The following is an 18848-nucleotide window of genomic DNA, read 5'->3' on the forward strand; positions in this document are numbered from 1 at the left end:
AGCAGCTGGAGAACAAAGAAGGCACACCGCAAGGGGCATCCACGCTGGGGTTCTCAGTCATGGCTGCCTGGCAGAGTCGGCTATAGAGCTTTTGAGTTTTGTTTTTAATACAGAATTTTTTTTTTAAAACACAGATATCCAAGGTGAGCCTTGGGCTCAGGCACTTTAAAAACTTTGTAGCATGCTGAGTCATTATGTCTGTGCAGACCTGTTCCCAAGTGTAGCAATAGAGGGTCCCACTCCATGAGGATCTTGGGGTTCATCCCTAACATAGCAAGGCTGCAGGAGTGAATCAGGTCAGCAGAAGGAGGTGAAGCTCCTCCACGGGACCTGCAAATGTCCTGAAGCTCATATAATTTCTGCATATTCTTATTATTCCAACTTCTGAACACACACACTTACTCCTCACCACGTCATCTTCCCTGGACAAGTAGGGCCTACTTGTCACCAAACTGGGCAAGACTATCTATGTGCTGCCACATACTACAACCTCCTCAGGTGAGAACTGACGACTTCTCTGCTCTTTGAGGAGTCTGTTGATGTTTACTTTAATCTTCAGGGAGGGAGAGGTGAGGAAGGCTGTAACGTGTTTATGTGAATTAAGGCCGAGACTTGCGTGAGGCACACAGTCTCAGAGGGCACTCACTCTCAGGGTCATGCTAACACCTGTGTATTTGGTGTGTGGGGAGCAGACAACTTGTCCTTTTAGCCTGACAGATTGACAGGTAGAAACCATGCTCCAGCAGCCTCAGTAGCACCTGGATCGGATTTAGATGATGAGACCTGAACTTTGAGAAGAGGCTGTAATGGGAAGAAGGTCTTGGAAACTTGGGAAGAGGGGATGCATTTTGCTTGTGGTGAATCACTGGGTACCAGAGGGTGGGCTGTGGTGGACAGACGAGGTGACCCTCGTGATCCTCCTGGTTTTCATGCCTGTGAGTGTGGCATGACCTGTGATGTGTTTCTAACAAATAAAGCAAAGGTGACAGGATGTACACTGTTACATGTATGTGGTGACATGATTATGTTACATAAGATTGTGGTGTCCGTTTTTTCTCTCCCTTGCTGGCTTTGAGGAGCGAGTGGCCACACTGGGGAATCCCATGTGATAAGGAACGATAGCAGCCCCAAGGAGCTCAGGGTGGCCTCGGGTTACAGCAAGAAATGGACACCCTTAAGTCCTACAATTGCCAACGACGTGAATGAGCTTGGATGCATATCCTTCATCAGTTGAGCCTCAGCTGAGACAGCCCTGGCCAACACCTTGAGTACATTCTCGCAGAACTCTGAGCAGAGGACTCAGCAAAGCCATGCCCAGGTTCCTGACCCACAGAAACTGTGAGATAATAATTGTGTGCTGTTTTAGGCTGCCAAGTTTGTGGCAATCTGTGGTGCAGTGGGTTTCCCTCACATGGCCTTTCTGGCCCTGGGTTTGTAATTCTCCCAGAATGATTGGTCAGGCCACAGTCTTGCAAGGGATTGTCTGGTTCCCTATTCACATACGTGGCTTGCAGGGGATTGGGTGGTTTTCTATCTGCATAAGTGGCTTGCAAATCCACCTAATAGGGATGGTCAACTTATGACCCATCTAAGAGATTGGTCAGTTTACAAAAGCCACACCCTGAAATTGACAAGAAGTTTTCCTCTTTAAGTGGCCAGTGTCACAGAAGCTTTTGGAGGGACCTCATGATCAAAACGCACTTGGAAAGGAGCACATCCTTTGGATCCAGGGTCCCTATGCTGAGAACCAACTAGATCCAAGTGAAGGGGCTATAATGAGCTGGTAACACTGGATTGACACAGTGGCTGCAACCATGAGCTCAAGCATAACAACAATTGTAAGGATGGTGCAGGACCTGGCAGTGTTTCGTTCTGTTGTGCATAAGGTTGCTATGAGTCGGAACCGACTCAACGGCACCTAACAACAACACTGGGCTGATAATACCAAAGACCAAGAGAAATGGTGGCAAGCACAGCAGGGTCAAGCAGCAGAGAAACGATGGAAGCAGTGTGAGTGGCAGGAACCCCAAGACTGGCAGATGGTGGTGATGGACGAGTCGGCCTGTGGAGAAGATGGCAGTGATGGACACATTCAGCCCACAGAGTGGAGCTGAGCACCTCTGAGCAGAAGGGAGCCCTGTAAAGGTGAAGTATCTGCAGTCTGGCTCAGGCAAGCAGATGCCCGAACAGAGCAAGTGGCAGCATGGGGGCCTGAGCTGTCCTGCCCTTGGCAGCAGCAGACGACCCTGCAGTGCTGAGAACTGTAACCCTAAGGCCGAGAAGGGCCAGTCCTAAGAGCCAAGAAGTTGATCACATAGGCTTGGGCATACACTGACAGGAGGCGGCAGTAAAACAGTTTTGCCTCGAGAGCCGTTGTGATGTCGGCCTAACCCTGACACCAACCCAGGTTTGTCCCAAAGCTGCTAGTTGAGAGCTGAACCAGTAAGCATAGGGACCAAACCCAGCCATGAAATGCCACGAAGAGAGGCAGAAAGAACAAACACAGCCACACTGTATCTGACATGAGCTGATGGCACACCAGCTGAGAGGCACACACGCTGACACCTGATCCATGGTGTGCCTGCCTAGTGACACAGTAATGGACATGGGTAATTTGGGAAGGGTGCACAGGTCCCCTTTTAGACATAGGTGGGTTCCTCTCCTCTGATGCTAAGTGAGGTATTCGTAGGGGTGGAGGGGACGAGTTCACCCCAAGTCCGCACCTGTTGTTTACTGTTTGCCTTCTATAAATAATAATAATCGCTTTTAATTGCCAACCCTGTGTAAGTGCCTTGTGGGTATGACCTGATCGGATCGGACAACAGAGTCCTCATCCTAGGTAGCCAGACCTCATCCTGGCATCACAAGCAATCCCTGCTTGTCATTTTGAGGCAACAGTTCACTATCCATCACACAGCAATAGGTAACAAACACGGCATTGCATGACCCTGAATGTGGGTGCCTTCTTAAATTCTGCACCCTAAGCACCTCCCTGTCTCTGCCTAGTCCCAGCTCTGACGTGAACTGTGGCTTAGATTATGTACAAACAGGGTACCTGAACCAGCAGAGTCATTGGGCCACTCTTATCAATCTCCAGGATCTCTCCATTTTTTGTTCCCACCAGAATATGTCCATGTCCCAAAGTGATGGCACGAATTGAAGGGTTGTCTTCCAAAAGCAAGCCTGAGGGGGGAAATTGTATTTAACAGAATGAAAAATAAAGACCATGACTCTTGGTACAAATTTGGTTTTTATAGTTCCAAAGCACTAGGTACTAGGCAATCAGCCTTGCCATTTCTACCAGGGGCCAGGAGCTCTGAATGTAGAAGGAAGAAAGAGAGTTGACTTGGAAATGGCTTCCCAAGAATTTTAGTGCTATCTTCTCCACTGCTGTGAACAGAAAGACTTCTACCGCATATTCCAGAATGGCACCTTTTGAGCTAGTTGACAATGCTGCTCTTTTAATGGCGTAAGTCTTCAAGCATCTTTCAAACATATCATCCCAGAGCTCCACGATTCCGTCCTTTCCACCTGTTACAAAACCCTATGAAGGCACAAATGGGAAGTATTATGTACACATCACAATGGTCCACCTGATCCCAACATGACTCCCCCCGGAGTGAAACGGTTTTGTGTGTTTTCTTCCTAAGTGTAGGAGACTGAAAAACATGGTGACAAGCATCCCTGCTACACTTCTCTGGCAGGACTGAGGGCATTCTCACTGTGTGTTCATTGTACTTCCTCAGACTATTGGTTGGCTCTTGGATGGTTGTTCATATGTCTAGTCCCCCAACTAGGATGTGAGTTCCTAAGGGACAAGGCCAGCCTTACTCATCTCTGAATACCATAGCCTAGCAGGGTTTCTGTTATCTCATATGTTCCTACCAAATGGATCTGAATCAACACCACAATTAAAAATGACTTTTAAATATTTATAGTTATTCTCAGAAGAATATATCATTATTTATTAAGAGTAATTTAGATACTTCATATAATGAAACTATCCTACCATTTTCTTTAATAGCCACCAATGTTTACAATCATTAAAATTTAGATTAATTTCTACAAAACCTGGAAAATAAAAAGGTTAATTTATTAGTTTTTTTTTTTTTTTTTTTTCCCTAAACAATGATCTTCTTGTGCTAGGTTTATGATTTCTTGGCTTTACTAGCTTTCCTTTTTGGCAACTTATCGTATATACCAACTGTTCTTATTTAGATGAGACTTTTTTAAAGAAAAGTATTGAGCAGTTCATTCTATTTTCACAGAAACTTTTAATTTAATTCAGTTCTACCAAGTCCATAAGGAAATAATATTTTGAAGTTTATTATATTAAATATCCTGATTCTTATTATAGAATTTGCACCCCAGGGAGATTCAATCTTCAAATTAAATTTAAATGCTGTATATTGTTATATCCTTGTCTTTCCTATAAATTTGCAGCTTAACTCACCAAGCAATAAAATCGAGTTTAAACAGAGCCTGCAGAACTTTGCATTTTGCTTTAGTCTTTTCTAACAGTTGCAGTGTACCCCCTCCAAAAAAAAATTGCCAGTAGAGAACAGCTTAAACACCCAAGTAATCACTATAGTTGTACCTCTATCTAAGAAGCAGCTACTTCTGCCATAGATCAAAGCATTACCTGGGACAGGGAGGCAAAAAGAGAGGCTTGGCTAAGCTAGGTGTGCTTGGTGGCTCAGCCTGGAGGTCAGAGAGCACAGATATACCAACAAGCTGATAGTGAATGAAATATTGGTATTTACTGGCAACTTGGTTGAAGAAAGTGTTTTAATAGCACCGAAGTTGAGTGCATCTTTGTAAAGAAGCCCTGGAAAGCAGGTGAGTAGCTAGACAGATGGAGACAAATATGAGCCTGAGTGGAAATAACAGCCAGTGGCTGGACTTGGGTCTAACACGCTTGCTAATGCTGACTCTATCTACACAGACCACGCTGGTTATGGACAGAGATTCTCAACAAACCAACGTGGGGGACAATAACCTAACAACTCAGTCCTTCTAGGTCTGTGCCTCTGGTGCCACTGAGGAGGAAGGCAATGCTGAACTATCTCCCAGACTCCTCTGCTACTGTGTGTCTACATTTATCCACATAGGAGTGAGAGCCAGGAAGAGCAAGTGTGAAAAAACAGAGAGCGACAGCACAGAGAGAAACACTTATAAATGAAAGAGGAAATGTAAGAATATGTGCCCTCGTCCCCTTCTTGCCTTGACTGGAGGTTCCTGACAACTACTTCCTAATCCAAATAATTCCTGTTTTAGATGCAGGCACCCTCCTGGTGTGCCTTCCTAGGACAACGTTATAATTTAAAAAAGCTGTTGATGGAAATGAACGCTGAAAAGTACGCCATACCTTATCCAGCGCATACATTGCAAACACGGGCCCATCGTGAGCTTTCACTGTCTTGAGGAGTAGAATGTCTTTCCAAATAAAAATATCTCCAGTAGCTGCTCCTGAGAACACTAGGTCTTCCATTCGCCCATAAGAAACACACATCATCGTTTCCAATTTTCCGACACTTCCAAAAATTCCTCTTTTAGAGGTGAAGCCCCCACCTGGAGTGGACCAAGAGTATTTATTCATTTTTTAAGAACACTGACATCTTCCATGGGTACATAGAATGACTACCTTCAGTGAAAAACCCAGTGTGTCTACATTATGTGTATACATGAAGATGTATAAAAATGGCAGAAAATGTAAACAAAAATATTAAGAGGGCTTCTCATTCATCATTCATTCAATGTTTATTTAATCCCTACTTTGTGGCTTGGAATGTGGCAGGCACAGTGCTCAATGCTAGATTTAAAACACACACACACACACACACACACACACACACACACACACTAAACCCATCGCATCAATTCCAACTCATAGTGATCCTATAAGACAGAGTAGAACTTCCCCATAGGGTTTCCAAGGAGCGGCTGGTAGATTCGAACTGCCAACCTTTTGGTTAGCAGCCGAGCTCTTAATCACTGCGCCACCAGGGCTCCCAATGCTAGCTAGAATGAGTTTCTGGTTCCTGCCTTCGAGGAACGTAGGGTCTGATTGGGGAGAGGACTGGACAACCATCACAGTCCAATGGGACCCATGTCTAAAGGAGGTTCCTCGATGGATCTGTGCCAGCCAGAGGAGAGAGGGACTCAGTGCCTGGGGAAGCTAGGAGAGGCTTCACATACTCTGACCAAAAACATGAAGCAGAAGGGACCATAATTGAATCACCTGGGATTGTTGTACTGAAGATTCAGTCAGGAATATGTCAGAAACCCTCTCTGAAATATCCAGGGGAGGTTGAATGAAGCAAAGTGATTAATCATCTATCTACAGCTTTTCAGACCTAAAGACGACACTTTGTTTGTCTTGACCTTGACATCAAGGCTGTTAACCTTACTATGTCATCATTTCTTAGAGTCTTTGATATATAAATAAAGATGTTTGCTTTGTAAAAAATGAGTGAGCCAGTATTGACTGTAAATGCATATGTGTGATACATGTTCTGCCTTGATTTTTATCACAGCAATTTTGGGTGAGAAAAGTGAATCGCTGGGTAGGAGAAGGTGGCATACTGGGATAAGCCATCACATTTGTCCCTTTGGTGCTTGTATTTCCTTGCTCTCCCTAATTGTTGTTGAGAACCCAGATTCCCTCAAGACAGGTGTACACAGGTATACACAGGGTGGCCCTCCTAACATGCTGGGTGCCATTATCCTTTCTTTAAAAACAGAAAGCATTGGGATGGTAGCTTATTCATGTTTTGTCCCAAAGCTGCTACTAAGAATTCCGAAACAACTGCAATAACCAAAAACCCAAACCCACTGCTGTCGAGTCGATTCCGACTCATAGCGACCCTATAGCACAGAGTAGAACCGCCCCGCAGAGTCTCCAAGGAGCGCCTGGTGGATCTGAACTGCCGACCTTTTGGTTAGCAGCTGTAGCTCTTAACCACTAGGCCACCAGGGTTTCCAATTGCAATAGGTCTGGCTTATCAGTGAGAAGAATAGATACACTTCCATGCTTTCTCGCGTGCTTATTTCCTCATCATTATTACCAACATGTATTTATTGACCACCTCCTGCATGCAAAGGGTCAGGGTTTAGTTCATGTGCTAAAACCAGTAGTAAGTTAATAAAGAGATCCTCAAAATATTGAAAATTTTGTTCACCCAACCAAAGGGATTATTTCCCGCTCAGTGGTCTAACATAATTACTGCTTTCAGAACAGATAACTAAATATAAAAATAATTATTTTCACAGTAGAACATTTTCCCGGGGTTTCTAGATATTGATGCAAATGCATGGTACCATAGAGAATGACCTAAGTTTCACAGCTGAGACATTGAGCAGTCCAAAGTGAATTTGGGACAAAACACCTCTGAGTCACATTTATATCTTAGATTGTAGAGACAGGGAAAGATCTCTGACCACATAAATGACAAGCCCAAACAACAGTACCTGCTTGTTGCCAGAATTTTATGTGCTTCATCCCAACTGTAACCAGTTTGTCAACATGATGTGGGTTACACTTTATCACGAATATCTTATCTTTATGTCCTCTGTAAGAGACAGACAGGGGAAAAAATCCCAATTTGCACGGAAGCACTGATGAAGAGTTTTAAAAGCATGCATTTGGTTTATCTTTCATTAAGCACATTTCACAGGACAACTAAGTTATCGGACGATTTAAAATATACATGAGAGTGTATATGAAAATAATGAGCTTTGGCTTTTCTTTGCATGTTTGGGATATTTCTTCTTACCCTAATACTATTACCAAAGTCTGGTTAGTTATGCTTTAAACAAATTCATAAGATATTTAAAGTAGACCAGAAGGTCCCATAAGATAAACTCAATGCTACGACCCTAGGTCTGTGAGCAATTCTGAGGGTTCACAGACCTTGTACGGAAGGCGGGAGAGGACACTGCAAGGACACTAATGACATATTCTTGTTGTGGAAAAAAATCACTTCAGGTTAAAGCGGTCTTCTGCTGGAAATGTACTCACTGAACATTGGAGCCCCTGGCCACGGAGACAGAAGGCATGTAATCTACGGATACAAGGCACTTTAGGGTCCTCTGCGTCCAGAAATTAAAGTTTATAACCCAAGGAGTGGAAGGAAAAATGTGAAAGTGAGGACACATTGCAGACCTGGAGCTATGGACCTGGCATTCCACAGAGCAGGGAAATTTCTGCTTTAAAGACTCGTCACATCAGAATCTAAAGATTTCCTGGTCTTAATGGGCTACTTGTTGGTCTTCTCTGGTCTAGCAGGACATGATTTTCATTATGTTTAAAAAAAAAAAAAGCAATTAACAAAATCAACACCACAGGCTAATATCCCTTACAAATATAGATAGAAAACTCTTAAATAAAATGTTAGCAAACAGAATTCAATAGCACATTAAAAAACGATACATTATGACCAAATTCAAGAGTGGTTCGATATTAGAGAATCAGATTATACAACATTATATTAATAGGTGTAGGAGAAAAATCGTATCATCTTCACAAATGCGAAAAAGATATCTGGCAAAAACCTAACAGGGATTCATGATTAAAAAAAAAAAAAAACACTCAATACAGTAGGGATTAATGGATACTTCAGGTTTCTCCCTTAGATGTTCATGTTTCTCTTTACCTCCTGTCATTGAGAAACCAAGATTCATTCAAAACAACTATACACACGCTGGTGTTCCAGATACATTAGGTGCTATCATCCTTTCTTTAAAAATAGAAAGTGCTGGACCAGGAGGTGTGTGTGTGTGTGTGCGTGTGTGTGTGTGCGCGCGCGCATACCAACCCAAAAGTCAGCTTCTCACTTAATGGCACTCCCAGTAAAGTCAGGAAGAAGGCTGTTCCCACTATTATTTAACATTGTCTTAAATGTATTAACCAATGCAATTAGACAAGATAAAAAAATATTCAAGGCATAAGAGCTGAAACAGAAGAGGTAAAATTATTTCTAATTGCACATAATATAATTGAATGTCAAGAAAATAATGCAGAAACTACTACAAACAATTTAGTAAAGTAGCAGTATATAAAATTTACACAGAGAAGCAATAACCTTCACATATAAAACAAGCAGCTAGGAGATATAATGGAAGAGAGGGCTCTACTTGTAAGTAACAACAACAAAAATACCAAGGCACGAACCTAACAAGAAATGTGCAAAGTATACATGAGAAAAACAAACCAAAAAAACACACCTGTAATATAGAAAAGCAGAGTTAAATAGTAACAGATCTCAGGTTCTTGGATAGGAAGACTCAGGAATAAAGATGTCAATTCTCCCTTACTTAGCTTATAAATCCAACTTGTCTTCAATAAAAAAGGCCATTGGGTGTTTCCTTTTATAAAATCTGGAGCTAACTAAAATCTGGAGCTAGATGCCCTAAATTTAAGGTTCTTATAGAAGAATAAATAAGCAGGAATGACCAGGAAAACTCTGAAAAAGAGGAGCAAAGTGGGAGTGCTAGCTTTCCTAGATGTTACAACACTTTATAAAACCTCCATAATTAAAATGGTGTGGCATTGGTATATGAATTGGCTGACAAATCCTAGAAAGATTCACGGCGACCCTATCGGACAGAGTAGAACTGCCCCAAGGGTTTCCAAGGAGCGCCTGGTGAATTCAAACTGCTGACCTTTTGGTTAGCAGCGGAACTCTTAACCACTATGCCACCATAAATTATGGTTTCTATAAATAATGTAGTGTATAAGACAGAATATCAAACCAGTGAGGAAAAGAAAAACTTAAAATAAATGATGCTTGAGATACCTGAATAGCTATATGGAGAGGGGATAAAATTGGATCTTTCCTCATAATAGATACAGCGGGATAAATTTCAAATCATTTAGAGATCTAAACATAAAAGGTGAAGCCACACAAGATTAGAAGAAATCATAGGTGATTTCCTTTTAACTTGGGAATGGGGAAAACCTTCCTAACAAGCAGTAAAAGACTGATGAATGCGACCACATAAAAACAAAAAACTTTTGTATGATAAAAAACACCATAGCAAATTCAAACAACTAGTGAAAATATTTGCAAGTTACAGACAAAACCCAAATGATCCTAATATTTAAAGGATGCCATTCTGTGTGAACTATATTTTAGAGAAACCAAATGGTTTGTGAGGGGAAATTCTTACTTATAGAAGAATTCTAGCTAACATGAGAATGAATGATAGAAAATTACCATTTTCAACCTCTCATTGAATAACTGATTGAGGCCACAGTTGTCAGCGGATGCTATAACCATTAGATACTGCATTGATAAGAAGTGTTACATAATGGAAGGACCAGGCTGGTACAACCTGAACCCACCAGTCTAACTCAGTATCATCAAGAGTGTGACAAGCAGATATTTTGTGCAGTGGTATACCACGGGGGTGGTGCTGGGAGGAATTCTGTCACTGACCTTGTTTAGAATTGCCATTTCATGGTAGTAATAATAATAAGCAGACTGACTTTCAGTTGGTTTTATCATTGTTTTTGAATTCTCTACAGACAATTCAAGGAGCTTGGTGGTGCAATGGTTAAAGTGCTGGGCTGCTAACCAAAAGGCTGGCGATTGGAAAAGACCTGGTGATCTGTTCCCATAAAGATTACAGCCTAGGAAACCCTATGGGGCAGTTTCTACTCTGTCCTACAGGGTCGCTATGAGTCGGAATCGACTAGACAGCACACACCAACAACAGACAATAAACCCTTATTGCTGGAGGCAGGGACATGCGGCTCCCACTGTCCCCCACTGCCTGGTATGCTCCTGATTATGCGTCTCATGACATGAAGCAGCAGGAAGTACCTGTGAAGAATGTGGAGAAACTATTTGCAAATAATACATCTGATAAATGACTTGTATATAGAATATATAAAGAATTCTTACAACTCAACAATAAAAAGACAAGCAACACAATTTTAAAAATGGGCAAAGGATCTGCATGGATATTTCTCCAAAGTAGGTATACGGATGGTCAATAAGCACATGAAAAGAAGGTCAGCGATATTAGTCACTAAGGAAATGCAAATCAAAACCACAGTGAGATACCACTTGGAATCCACCAGACCCAAAAAACCCATAGCTGTCGAGTCAATTCTGACTCATGACGACCCCATGTGTGTCAGAGTAGAACTGTGCTCCATAGGGTTTTCGATGGCTGGTTTTTCGGAAGTAGATGCCAGGTTTTCTTCCAAGGTGTCTCTGGTAGACTCAAGCCACAGGCCTTCCAGTTATCGGCACAGAGCTTAACCATTTATGCCACCCAAGGACACCCTCACGCCCACAAGGATGGCTGTAACCACAAATATGGACAATAACAAGTGCTGACGAGCATGTGCGGAAACCGGAGCCCTCACACACTGCTGGTGGGAGTGTAAAATGCTGCATCTGCTGTGGAAACTAGTTTGGCAGTTCCCCAGAATGTTACATACAGGCTTGTCACATAAGCCAGCAATTTCACTCTGAGGGATATACCCAAGAAAAGTGAAAACAAATACCCACACAAAAACTAGCAGTACACAAATGTTAACAGCAGCATTCTTCATAATGGCCAAAAAGTGGAAACCACCCAAATGTCCAACAACTGATGAATAGATTAAAAAAAAAATAGATATCCACACAAAGGATTATTTCTGGCAAAAAAAAAAAAAAAAAAAATTAGTACTGACACACGCAACAACATGGATGAGCTTTGAAAACATACGCTAAGTGAAAGAAGCCAATCACAAAGGACCTCATATTGTGTGATTCCATTTATCTGAAGTGTCTGGAATAAGGACATTTCTATAGAGACAGAAAGTAGATTCGTGGTTGTCTATGGTTGGGGGCGTTAGGGAAGTTGTTGGGGGAATGGGGAATGACTGTTAATGGGTAGGGGTTTCTCTTTAGGATGATGAAATGTTCTGGAATTTGATAGTGGTGATGGCTGCATAACTTTGTAAATAACTGAAAACCACTGAACTGTGATTTGTACGCTTTAAACAAGTGTACAAATTGTGTGGTATGTAGATTATTTATCAATACGGCTTTTAAAAAACACTGAACACGAATCCAGTAAAGCCCGTGGCTCTATCAGTTTGCAGGAAATGCCTCCATGAGCGAGTATTCAGGTAAGTCCCAAACGTGGAACATTCCAAACGTCGAACATCCACGGCACAAAAAAAAGTGGGAGGGGAATTGCTACAGAACAAAAGAGGCTTAAGAGATATAACCACCATATAAAATGTGAGGGACCTGTTTGTATTCCCATTCGAACAAACCAACTTTCATCTTTGCAACTGTCAGAAATATTATGAACCGGTTGACAGATGATAGAAAGAAGTTACCATTGCTTCTGTGAGCTGTGATAGGGCATGGCGGGTTTTGACAATATGTCTTTATGGTTAGAAATGCCTAATGAAGTGCATACAAATGGCATGATGTTTTGAATTTGCTTTAAAATACTCTAGGGGAAAAAAAATAAGACAAAGTGAGGGGTGAGAGATTTATAGCATTTGTAGAATGTTGATAAGTCTTTCAGCAGGGCAGTGGGTACAAAGGCATTCATTACACCATTCCCTCCACTTTTGTGTAACTTCGAGAATTCCCATAATAAAAAGTCAAAAGAAAAGTAAAGAACAGGATGGAGCGTCTCTGAACCCATTACGGCCACACAGATTTGGGCCCCACAGTGAGAGGCAGGGAGAGAGCTGATTTTTGTACTTTCTCTCTCTTCTCTTTGAAAGTCAAAAGTGGAGCTGGGCACTAAAGCCAGGATACACCACTGGGAATCTAAGAATAAGTAGGACAGAGAGCAGAGGTGTAGATAAAAGAGAACGTGTGCTAACACAAAGAGGAGGAAAGAACCAGATAACCATAAAACCCATTAAACGTCCAAAGATTTCTCGATCGGAGGAAAATCCCCACAGACTCTATATCATTAAATATATTTTAAAGAGACAAGGCTAGAGAAAAACAAAATGAAAATTGAGAACAAATATAACAAATAATATTTCCTAGAGAGAAGAAAGCATTGTTTTGTTTGCTTGGGTCTATACGATGTCATTTAGATAGCTGAAAAAAATCTTTTTTGAGGGAACTTTTTAGTTTTCATCTAATTTCTTGGTGTCATAAAAACACCAATGTTATTTCTGTCATGGCTAAAGTTCTAAACTGGCTAATGATGCCTTGTGTCTTAGTTATCTAGCACTGCTATAACAGAAATACCACAAGTGGATGGCTTTAACAAAGAGAAATGTTTTCTCCCACAGTCTAGGAGGCCAGAAGTCCGAATTCAGGGCACCAGTTCCAGGGGAAGGCTTTCTCTCTCTGTTGGCCCTGGAAGAAGGTCCTTATCATCAATCTTTCCCTGGTCTAGGAGCTTCTCAGCACAGGGCCTCCAGGTCCAAAGGATGCACTCTGCTCCTGGTGCTGCTTTCTTGGTGGTATGAGGTCCCCCTGTCTCTCTGCCTGATTGTGTTTTATATCTCAAAAGACGTTGACTGAAGATACAGCCTAATTTTGTAGATTGAACCCTGCTTCATTAACATAACTGCTGCTAATTCTACCTTATTAACATCACGGAGGTAGCATTTACAACACGTAGGAAAATCAAGGCAGATGTCAAAATGGTGGACAATCACACAATAATGGGACTGATGGCCTAGCCAAGTTGACACACATTTTTGCCAGACATGATTCAATCCATAACACCTCGTAAATGTTTGGCTAATGTCAAGATTTAAATGAATAACTTTCATTGGATACCTTGGTCATTTTTCCTTTATACACTTGTTAAATTTGCAGGGAATTTGCCTAATACTCGTGTGTGTGTGTGTGTGTGTGTGTGTGTGTGTGTGTGTGTGTTTAAGAAAAACAAAAGGCAGAGTTTCAGGTCCTAAAGTAAGAGAATAAGAACGTAGACGACTCTGTGCTTCCCTAATACCAGACAGTTCCTTATATGCGTGGGTCAGAAGTACTTGAGCATGTAGGGCCACGTAAGCCCTATCAGCAAGCACAGGGGAAGAAGGGTGGATGGGTCTCTTTTAGGAGCCTCAGGCAGTGACACACTAGCTGACTTGGTTCTGAATCTTCTATTCGGAATGCTTCCATTTGCATAGAGGCCCAGTCCTCTGTGTGATTTTGTTTTCTTCTTTTTTGTGAGGTAGCCCATAATAGGAAGATAATGGTAGCGCTGTGGTTAAGAGCTCAGTTGCTAACCAAAACGTCAGCAGTTAGAATCCACCAGGTGCTCCTTGGAAACTCTGTGGGGCAGTTCTACTCTGTCCTATAGGTTTGCTATGAGTCAGAATCTATTCGATGGCAATGGGTTTGGTTTTTGGTTTTGTCTTTCCTGGATGTATGTGATTTGATCATGGTACTTCCTCTGGCTTGCTTGGTCTCTACTCTCCTGGGGAAAGAGCTCCAAAGCTGACAGGTTTGAATGATGGCTTTCCTACCTTCCACCCTCATGACAAGTATTCCCTCACCACATTTGCAAAGCACCTGCTACGTGTCCACCACTCTGGGGAGTAGCCCTTGAAGAGCTTACACCCATGACTGCCAGAGCACTTGACGTTGAATAGTATCCCCATTTTGTCCCTAAGCTGTCTCGTAGTATAACTATTTCAGAGTAACACAGGAGTATTCTTGTAAGGCACCTTGATAACTGAATTTTTTGCCCAATATCCCGCCTGTTCAAACTTCTGGGCTGAAGCAGACCAATAATAATTAGTCACTGTTCCCTACGGCTACTGTTATGGATTGAATTGTGTCCCCCCAAAATGTGTACCAACTTGGCTAGGCCATGATTCCCAGTATTGTGTGTTTGTCTACCGTTTTGTCATCTGATGTGATTTTCCTATGTGTTGTAAACCCTAACCTCTATGATGTTAATGAGGCAGGATTATAGGCAGTCATATTAATGAGGCAGGACTTAATCTACAGAATTAGGCTGTATTTTGAGTCAATCTCTTTTGAGATATAAAAGAGAGAAGCGAGCAGAGAGGAGAGGTACCTCATGTCACCAAGAAAGAAGCACTGGGAGCAGAGTGTGTCCTTTGGGTCTGGGGTCCCTGCACTAAGTTGCTAGACCAGGGGAAGACTGATGCCAAGGACCTTCCCCCAGAACTGACAGAGAGGAAAATCCTTCACCCTGAATTGGGACTTCCAGCCTCCTAGACTGTGAGAGAATATATTTTTGTTTGTTAAAGCCATCCACTTGTGGTAGTTCTGTTATGGAAGCACTAAATAACTAAGATAGTTACCTAAATGAAAACTCAAATAAAGGGGCTTAGATGATCTCACTATTCTTCCCTGCTTGACACTGATGCCACGCTATTTGACTACAGCTCTAAGATGTGGGTCTTGGTTTTTAACTGGGTTACTTGCATATTAAACTAAAATCTGCACAACCAAAGGTAGAGAGAAAGAAAGCAAAAAAAAAAAAAAGGGCTAGAAAATACATTTCTAATGGAAGCGACTGAAATTATTCATGGAAACAGCAAAGATGCAAAGACATCGCTCTCATAGATTGGATCAGGTCTCACAGCCGTCTTGTGATAACAGCGCTGCATGCTAATTCCGAATTTTTAACTTCTCTGAGGTGATAAAAGGTGAGTTCATGTAAACATTTCCACAAATGGGGGCAGCTTTTAAGAGTGGAGTGCTGTGCAGTTGGCTTGCAATCCTTATGTCCTGGGTGGTGGGCTCACTGTAGACAGTGACCCACGAGGAGATGGGGGAGTCACAAGCTGCCAGAAGGGGGTTGTTGTTTAGCTTTGCTGGTGAGTCGAAGCTGACCGAACGGCAACTACCAACAGCAGTGGCAGTGTTAGCAATGTTTGTGACACAGAAGGGTGAGTGAGGAGTACGACCGAGCCAGCCATTCCCTGAGAGTAAACTAGGCCCCCAGCGGTCGAGGTGACTCCTGGAAGCCAGGGAGGTGCCAGTCAGTAAAGTATTATCTGCACTTTGTGCCTAATATCCCGCCTGTTCAAACTTCTGAGCTGAAGCAGACCGATAATAGTCATTGTTCCCTACGGCTACTGTTACGGATTGAATTATGTCCCCCCACACACAGCTGGACTACAGGAAGAAGGACGGGGCATCAGGATTGGAGGAAAACTCATTAATGGCCTGCATGATGCAAATGACACAGCCTTGCTTGCTAGAAGTGAAGAGGACTTGAAGCACTTACTGATGAAGGTCAATGACCACAGCCTTCAGTATGGATTACACCTCAACATAAAGAAAACAAAAATCCCCACAACCGGACCAATAAGCAACATCATGATAAACGGTGAAAAGATTTAAATTGTCAAGGATTTCATTTTACTTGGATTCACAATCAACACCCATGGAAGCAGCAGTCAAGAAACCAAAAGACAGATTGCATGGGGTAAATATGCTGCGAAAGACCTCTTTAAAGTGTTGAAAACCAAAGATGTCGCCTTGAAGCCTAAGGTATGCCTGACCCAAGCCATGGGATTTTCAATCACATCATATGCATGTGAAAACTGGACAAGGAATAAGGAAGACTGAAGAAGAATTGACGCATTTGAATTGTGGTGTTGGCGAAGAATATTGAATATACCATGGACTGCCAAAAGAATGAACAAATCTGTCTTGGAAGAAGTACAACCAGAATGCTCCTTAGAAGTAAGGATGGGGAGACTGCATCTTACATACTTTGGGCATGTTGTCAGGAGGGATCAGTCCTTGGAGAAGGACATCATGCTTGGTAAAGGACAGGGTCACCAGAAAAGAGGAGGACGTTCAGCAAGATGGATTGACACAGTGGCTGCAACAATGGCCTCAAGCATAACGATTGTGAGGGTGGCGCAGGACCAGGCAGTGTTTCGTTCTGTGGTACATAGGGTCGCTATGAGTTGGAACCAATTCAACGGCACCTAACAACAACAACAACAACAACATCTACTTAAGCACTGTAATCTTGAGGCATAAACAGAATTTTATTTGTTTGTTTATTATTTTTTAAACTAGTGTACTTCCAAAGAACTTTAACAACAATCCTTGACAGTCCTCCTTGCGTAATGCCACGATAGCAAAAACACTCTCTTGGGGGTAATTCTGCAGGTGTTCTGTTTTGGGACGAAAAGCTGGGGAGAAATTCTAAATATAAGTTGTATTATTAACATGATGGCGTTAGGTAGCTTAGGGTTAATTACATTAAATAGAAGAAACAACACTGTCCACCACACGTATCAAACACATACTTTTTTGATATGAAGAAAGTTTTCTTCCATTTCTATTATGTTTCTGGGGAGTGACTGGAGAGCCCACAGCTGCAGAGGGCTTTCCAGCAGGAAGCTGCATTCCTGTTCCTTTTGAAATGCAGACACGTGATCTGCCTGGCATTATCTGTAAGCACAGCTGGTGTGCTATCAGAGAGATTCAATGAAAATCAGTGTATTAGTCTACGGGAAAGCAGAGGCTGATTAGGACTGAATCTGAGGATTAGAGGGGATGGTATGGTGAGAAATACTAGAGGAGAGGCCAAAGAAAAACTACATGGGCAGGCGGATTTATGAGCTGCCATTTGCTGCCAAGAATTCCATCTCAACAGCAGTCATCAGAAGAGCTTATCCTTTTCTGCTAAGACAGTCAGCTGGGGTCCTTACGGCTCCATCCACTTCTCCTTGGAGTCTCCAGCCAATTTAGTTCTTCATTCATTAAATCAAATTGACACATACAATTTTTTTTTTCCTATTTAAAATTGTGGGGAAATGTCCATTTACAAGGAGTTCAGAGCCATTAACCTAGCAGCTTAGCGGATTTTGTACTGCAAGATTGGAAGAACTAGCAGGGAGGTAAATGGACACCACGCTTTGGACAACAAATTGTATTGCTGGGCCTTGGCTGCCAACAATTTTGACCTCTGACCATAGCTGGGCAAACAGCTAAGTTGACTGTAAGCGGGAATGGAAAGTGGTATTGAGACTTAGCGCTGATTCAGCGGGAGGCAGGCTGGGGTGAGGGAGGACAGGTGGTCTATAAACAGCAGTCGGTCTTGGAAAGTCTATTTATAGATGTGGAGATTAGGGGAATGGTTTGTCTGCTTTGAAAGAGAGTGGCAGATGCGCACGACGGGGGCCCCCATGCAGCACGCTGTGGCCTCATGACAAATGGCGCTCCTGACTCCAGTGACATTGACACCCCTTTGCCAGATGCCAAGGCAGTGGAAAAACATGGGTGAGGCACTAGCCTGAGAAAAGCGGCTTTTTATGGCTGGCAAGAGCTTTGATATGGACCTCACATATATTACCAAAACCAAAGTGATGGATAACTGTCTGGAAAGGACTTCAGAATTTTCTAGTTCCCTGCAACAAACATCAAGTGCTCCAAGTTGGGCTTTGCACCGTGAACTATTGTGAGATGTTTTCACCTAGGTGTTAAACTTTCCGTATGAATTTCATCTGAGTTTAAAGATGAACTCTTACCCAAAGGGAAAACTATTGTACAGGAACATGGTGTCAGCAGGTGGCTTCTTACCTTGTTGTGGCTATCTTTTCTCCCTTTTTCCAGTCCCAAAACACAATACTGTGAAAGTCATCTAAGCCGACCGACACCAGACATTTTCCATCGGCTGTATGAAAACAATGCAAATATCAAATGACTCATTTCTTTAATGAAAAACAAAAACGCTTCATATATACTATAATGAAGAGCCAGAAATTGACCATGAGAACATTGTTTAGGCTCAAACATGTTATACATATACTAATGGGATCTCAGTGAACTAGTAATAGCTGAGTTTGCTCATGCATAATAACTGGTTGCTGAAGTAAACTGCTGACCCAACACTGGAATCTGAGACACAGGACGAGG

The 18848-nt window shown here is 42.3% G+C and overlaps 1 protein-coding gene across 1 annotated transcript in view; it reads right to left on the bottom strand.

The window, feature by feature from the left end:
• The window catches only part of EML6 (EMAP like 6), a 253307-nt gene that overhangs the window by 66612 nt on the left and 167847 nt on the right, over positions 1–18848 (bottom strand). Inside the window, exons 16-20 of the mRNA XM_064277085.1 lie at positions 18513–18606; positions 7471–7571; positions 5369–5571; positions 3433–3544; positions 3056–3183 (exon numbers count right to left, since the gene is read on the bottom strand). Coding sequence (XP_064133155.1) covers positions 3056–3183; positions 3433–3544; positions 5369–5571; positions 7471–7571; positions 18513–18606 — 638 coding nt within the window. The remainder of the gene's footprint in view (positions 1–3055; positions 3184–3432; positions 3545–5368; positions 5572–7470; positions 7572–18512; positions 18607–18848) is intronic.

This window comes from Loxodonta africana, chromosome 26, assembly GCF_030014295.1.
Source record: "Loxodonta africana isolate mLoxAfr1 chromosome 26, mLoxAfr1.hap2, whole genome shotgun sequence".
In the NCBI taxonomy this organism is placed as follows: Eukaryota; Metazoa; Chordata; class Mammalia; order Proboscidea; family Elephantidae; genus Loxodonta; species Loxodonta africana.